The sequence below is a fragment of the Fukomys damarensis genome, unplaced genomic scaffold (genome assembly GCF_012274545.1).
Source record: "Fukomys damarensis isolate Sample0158 unplaced genomic scaffold, DMR_v1.0_HiC HiC_scaffold_23, whole genome shotgun sequence".
NCBI classification, from domain to species: domain Eukaryota; kingdom Metazoa; phylum Chordata; class Mammalia; order Rodentia; family Bathyergidae; genus Fukomys; species Fukomys damarensis.
In genome coordinates, this window is record NW_022900935.1 from 4,143,240 (window position 1) to 4,149,467 (window position 6,228).

At 50.4% G+C, this 6,228-nt stretch overlaps 1 protein-coding gene across 1 annotated transcript; it reads right to left on the minus strand.

Moving 5' to 3' along the window:
• Window positions 1-1,940: 1,940 nt before the first annotated feature.
• Window positions 1,941-4,987, minus strand: LOC104855401 (phospholipase A2, membrane associated). The gene is made up of 4 exons (XM_010614248.1): window positions 4,921-4,987; window positions 4,591-4,735; window positions 4,215-4,324; window positions 1,941-2,198 (listed from the first exon to the last, which is right to left on the minus strand). Exons 1-4 carry the CDS (start codon window positions 4,958-4,960, stop codon window positions 2,047-2,049), a joined length of 447 nt encoding a protein of 148 aa, XP_010612550.1. The 5' UTR covers window positions 4,961-4,987; the 3' UTR covers window positions 1,941-2,046.
• Between the last annotated feature and the right edge of the window lie 1,241 nt (window positions 4,988-6,228).

Here is a 6,228-nt window from a genome sequence, read left to right on the forward strand (position 1 = left end):
TTCAGATGCCAACCCTGAGCCCCAGATTGTGGCCGGTGCTGCTGGTCCAGTAGCTATGACTCAATCTTCTCACCACCCACTTCTTAGATTCGATTATTATGATAACAGCAATGCTTCACAGGACTGAGGGAAACACTTTCCTCACTTTCATCAGGATATACAGAGCATACGGATGAACAGCCCGGTGGCAGAGACGCACAGGGAATGGGTATGGAAGGAGGGTGCGGAGCTTCCACATCCTGTCGGGTGCACTGCCCCGCAGGAATCACCACACGTTCCTTCGGAAACCCCGGGACACCCCCAGTCCTATCCTTTAAGGTTTTGTAGAAGCTTCACTGCACAGACAGGTGCACAGACCTGTCTGAGCCACTGGCCACTGGTGCTCATCTCAGCCTTCCTGCCTTTTCCCTCCTCAGCTGACGTTTGAAGACCGAAGCTGAAAGTCTCAAGTTTCTAACCAAATCTTGATTTGCTCATGACCAGCTCCCATTCCGAAGCTAGGGGTCCCCAGCCACCAGCCATCTCCCTAGGATAGAAAAGACCTGCTATCTTTTTGTTTGATTTTTATTTTATTAAAACGCCATCGAGTCCATCTTGCTAAGAAAGAATGTCTATCATCGAGAAACGAAATAATAATAAATGCTGCGGAGATTGCAGGGAAAGGGGGACCCTTGTACATTGTGGGTGGCGATGTAAACTAGTAAAACTGTTGTGGAAATCAATATGGAGATTCATCAAAAATCTAAAAGTAGAAATTCCATTAGACCAACTATTTCCTTTCTAGGTATCTTCCCCCCAAAAGTAAAGATATCATATTACAGTGGTTCACGCACACCCATATTTATAGTAGCACAATTCATAATAGCTAAATCTTGGAAGTGGACTATATGTCCATACACAGATGAGTAGATAACAAAACAATGTGATATTTACACACAGTGGAGTACTACTCTGCCATAAAGAAGGATAAACGAGTGATTTGTAGAAAAACGGGTGCACCTTGAGATCGTAACGTTAAGTGAAATAAATCAGATACACAAGGTTTAATATTGAATGGTTTCTCTTATACGAGAAACCAAACATAGATCTTTAACAGATAGAAGGGGACCAAGAGATGGAGGGAGGGAGGGAGAAGCAGGTGAAGAAAGAATGGAGACGTGTTGTGCAAATGTACCAAACCCCCAGGAGGAGTGTGATCTTTACGTACTGATAGGATAGAAAAGCTATTCTTATCACACCAGAGAGTCTATGTGTTCCAGGAGCTATAAGTCAGCAAACAGGACCAAATACCCACTTCACACTGCACCATGAGGTGTAGAAAATGTTGTCTCAAAGAGCCATCGGTCTGCCGCCCAGCACCAATCTGATTCGATGCCCTTTGTTTCCAGGTAGGATGTGCCAGTTTAACTGGGTTACCGATGATAATACCCAACAGGGCAAGTCTTTGCATTGCATCATGTTCCAGCCTAAGGTATATAAAGTGTTTGTTCTGTTAATTCTGCCCCTAGAGGCTCCTGCTCCTAGCTATGTCTTTGCCCTAAAAGGTTCCTCTCAATTTCCTTTCTCCAACTGTTTGAAACTGACTGGCAGTGAAACTCAGGGCTCAGAATTGAAAGCAGTCAAACTCCTCTGGGCCATCTGGCTAGTACTGGTTCTTCTCCATCTCCTGGAGTAACTTTCTGATTCTCTAGTCTTCAAGGTGAAGTAGCTATAACACTTGAGTTGTAACACAGAGCCGTAGTACTTGAACTGTAGCACTTGGCTGTAACACTGAGCTATTCCACTTTTCTACAGTATTACCACAATGCTGAGTTTACATCCCACAATGCCAAAGAATGGATTCAAAGATGATAAATGGGAAGAAAGTTTATTAGATGAAAACTCCTGAAAGCAGGAGGGGACCAAAGAGTCAGTTGCCATGGGGACTCTGTCTAGGGGTTTTTTATACACGAAAATGATCACATCCCAGACCACTCTGGGACAAACTGAGGTCAACCTATGGGGTAACAAGAAAGAATGTTTGACTAAAAGAGCATCTATAGAAGCTCAGGTCCAAAGGCAAGTGGGTTTCTTCCCATGGCAGAACAGGTCAGGATAGAACTGGTAACTTTTCTTGTAGCTTTTCTGGTTTTGAGCAAGACAGTAGGCAGCAGTTTTATCACATCCACACAGCCAACTCCGACAGTAGTCCTGGTTTACTGAAATTAGAAGAAAATAATGGGATGAGGGCTTGTTAATATTCTGTGGCTTCTTGCTGGGCATGGTGGTGCACACCTGTAATCCCAGCACTCAGGAGAATCAGGCAGGAGGATCCCCGTGAGTTTGAAGCCAGCCTGGACTACATAGAGATCAAGTCTAGCCTGAATTATAGAGTAAGACCCTGTCTCAACCCCTCTCCCCCAAATTCTGTGGCTTCTTCTGAGGGAGTAGCTGTTCCACATAGTTCTCCAAACTCTGAGACTGCTAGGCTTTTGCACAGCCACTCTCCTATCTGCTAACAGACCTATACGGGCGGCCAAGAAGCTCCATGAGCTGGAAGGTGGACAGCGACTGGTAAAAGCCAGGCATGGGCTTTGTTTTGTCTTTGGCAATGGCTGGGCTGTGCATAGCATGTAATCTTGCTCTGGTCAGTGAGCCACAGGGGAAATCTGCGGAGGGCTTAGGGGAAGCATGGACTTCTTCCCTCCGAAAAGACAGCGGCGTGGTGGGAAAGCCTGCTGTACAGCTGAGGCCGTGATGTGTGGAGCTGCAGGTGTGTCTTGAGGACACAGGTAGATTCAGCCACCTTGGCCTAGCTGAGCAACAGTGCCGGTGATGTGGCGGAGAAGGTGCCCCAGGCATGGTGCTGCCTGCCCTCTTCTAGAATTCTCGTTATGTGACAGGAGGCATCCCCATAAGCCAAAGCACTGCCAGCTGGGCACTGGTGGCCTGGGACCTAAAGCCTGTGGAGATACACAGCCTCGAGGAGAGAGCACAATGGTAAAAGTCATCTGTGGTTTGGAAGGTTGCACTCATGGATCCACTGGAGACAGTAAGACTTAGTGAGCTCCCAGTTGCCGTCAGTCTCCCTCCTGAAGTCAGGCTTTCTCCACACAGTTGTGTACACTCGGGGTCTCTACTTGCTGCCTGCTCACCCGCTCTAGTCTGGCTGTGCCGCACACCCCATGGGAACACCTGTCTCTGAAGGCCTCAGAGGCCCTCCTGTCCCTCCAGCGAAGGAGCCCTGTGCATCCTCCCTATGGCTGCCTCCTCTGGTCAGCTGTCTCTTGTTAATCCACAGTGGTCCCGTGACCTCTCTGTCCTCTTCCCTGTTCCCTGTCCAAGCTTCTGGTCTCCCTCCCAGACCTTTAATCAAAACTGGGTGAGCGCCTCACTCCTGCTCCCTGTTGCTGACTTCTGAATGTGCCCCAGGCCAGACCCTCCGTGAGCTGCAAGTTCCCACACCCAGCTGCCTACTGTCCAGCTCCCAGGGCATCCGGAGCTCCCTGACCTCCCTCTGCTTCAATCAGAGCGGCTCCTCCTGAACACGCAGCTCCTCCTGCCATCCTTACCTCAGCTGGACCATCTCACAGTCACAAACCCACCCGAGAGATCATCATCACCTCCTCCCTGGGCAGTCACCAAGCTCGGTGGGTTCTCCAGTGCATCTGGATGGCAGTCCCCCTGCTCCCTCCTGATCCCCTGTGCTCTATTCCCCAGGGTTGCTCTGAGACAGAGGGAGTGTTCTGAAAAGCATACCCATTCCTACATTCCTTTGCTCAATAACTCCCCGCTGCTTTAGGACAAAACCTACGGACATCCTGGCCTGGAGGGTCTGGCTTGGTCCAGCCCCTTCCTGGTTGCAACATTTCTCACACTTCCCCTGGTGGCACAGCATGGTCTGCGGTCCCCTCAGGTCCTCCTCTGGGAATGCCACACCCTTCAGTCCCCTGCCTCTCTGCACAGCCTCTGGGACTCAGCACAGATGACACCACTTCGCGGAGCTTCCTTGAGCCTAAGGTGTGTTGAGGGTCTGTCTTTTGCTTCCTTCCTTTGCAGCCTTCCCCGCCTGGTGCTCTCAGCGTCCTTGCCTCCCACTCAATCCTGAGCTTCTTGAGACAGAGACTGTGCTTCTTTGCGGCTCTATCTCTGGTGCCCAGTGCGGTGCCTGGCACACTGGGCACTCAGAAGGTGAAGGAAGGAATCAGAATGGCATCACGGGGGCTTTTTCTTACTGCTGCACTCGATTTCACTCCCCTTTACGGTGAACTCGTAGTCCAGGAATTTTGTGCCGCACCCACGTTTCCTCAGATGGTTGTAGCAACAGTCATGTCTGGCACAGCACCTGGTGGGAGGACTTCCTGTTAGCGGTTAGGACATCCCATAGCATCAGGAGTTCTTCTGTCCCATCATCCCCTCTCCCTTGACCCTGGATAGAGCGTCAGTGACTTAGGTGTTGTCTAGGCCGCAGTTTAAAACATTTTGGCTGCTTTTCCCGCTAGGACCTCCTGAAACTTTTGAGGCACTGGGGTCCAGCCCTCTCCTGGGCAGCTCCCAGCCCTGCCAGAGCCAGGAATGAGCAGAGGGCGTAAAAGGCTGGGGTGGTCTTACCAGTCTGTTTCGTCTTTGGGGGCTCCTCTGCCACCCAGGCCACAGTGGCAACCATAGAATCCATAAGCCCAGAAAGCATCTTTCCTTGTCACCAACTGGACCATTTTCTGTAAATCCAAAATACTACCAAGGGCACACATTACGCCTGGAAGAGAAACGACACGTGGCCTGGTGATCAGGTGTGGGTGCCTCCTGTCCACTCCTCTTTGGCTCCTACACGGCGTCTTTCTTCCTCCCAGTGAGAGAAGACTACTGAAGTAGGAAGCAAACTGGGAGCCGGTTCTGTGCTTCTGCCCACCCGCAGGGCCCTAGACTAGTATCAGCTCTTACCGAAGGCCATCACCACTGCCAACAACAGGAGGGGCTTCATCCTGACAGCTCTGTGAAGGACAATTGCACAGACATCAGCCTGGACTTCTCTCCAAGTGGTTCCCAGTTTCTGCCCTGGAGCTTACTCTGTTACCCCGAAGCACACTGATGTGCCTTCCATCCAGATCACATCCGGGATGAGCACCTCTGTCACACACGAGGGCACACAGAGTGACCCCCAGCAGTGCATGGACACACACTACCTCCCGACCCTTCCCAGCTCTGTGGAAGGACGTTACACACATGCAAGCCTCAGACTCCTGGAGACCACAGGTGATATAGCAATGAAGCCTCCTTTGCTTCCTCCTGAGACCTAAACTTCTTGAGAAGGTGGAAGGAGGGTCACTCTAAAACACCCAGAAGTTCCTGAGGTCAGAGATTATGTCCCACAATTACACATTTTATCCATATCCCTACATTGGATTCAAGGCTTAGGCATTCCATCCACTGACTCTGAGTCCCAATACTTTTCTCCTGAACTTCAGCAACAACCTCTCTTTCCAAGCCTTCTGAAGCCCATGCTATATATAAACACACACGCACCCTCCTGCTCCCTCCTGATCACTGGTGCCCACAGCTACTCACCAATGCTCTTGACTGGGCCTTAACTTTGGGGCATTTACCTCTCAGATGATGCTGAAGTTGCTACGGCCAAGTGACTGCCTCGGTTTCTTGAACTCTAGCTGCTTTCAAACAGCTACTCCCTCTGGGAGGTTGGGAGTTTGTGGGTCATGTGGTAGGCGCCAAGATTGGCCCGCCCATTCCTGGGACAGAGGTGAGTGTTGGAAAGTCTTTTAGGCCGTGAGCAGCCAAAATGTGTTTCAGGTCATTTTGAAGCATTTCCCATAATTTAGCCGTTGACCAGGTACATTCTCCTCGCCAGCTCTGGGTGTGAGTACTACTTAGTTCCTGGCTGCACTCACTCCCGCGGTAGGTAAGGACTGTGTGCTCGGACAGCCTGCAGACTCACCTGCATAGTGAACGGGGCCTTTACCTAGCAAGCAAGGCTATTTTCTTCTGGAATTTGGGAACAGGAGCATTTAATGTTATTCATTCATTCCATCCATGAGCCACTCATTCATAGAAGTCCATTCATTGCAAAGAGCCAGAGGTCCTGCAAACCCCTCGGGAAGTAATGAGTATTATGGCGTCGTTGTGCCCTTGGTAGTCCCCACAGTGCCCTGGGAGCAGGGTGAGTGGGCAGATTCCACGTCTCCTAACCGTGGCCAGTGCTTCCTTCTATTCTCCTCCTCTTCATTCTCCTCCTCT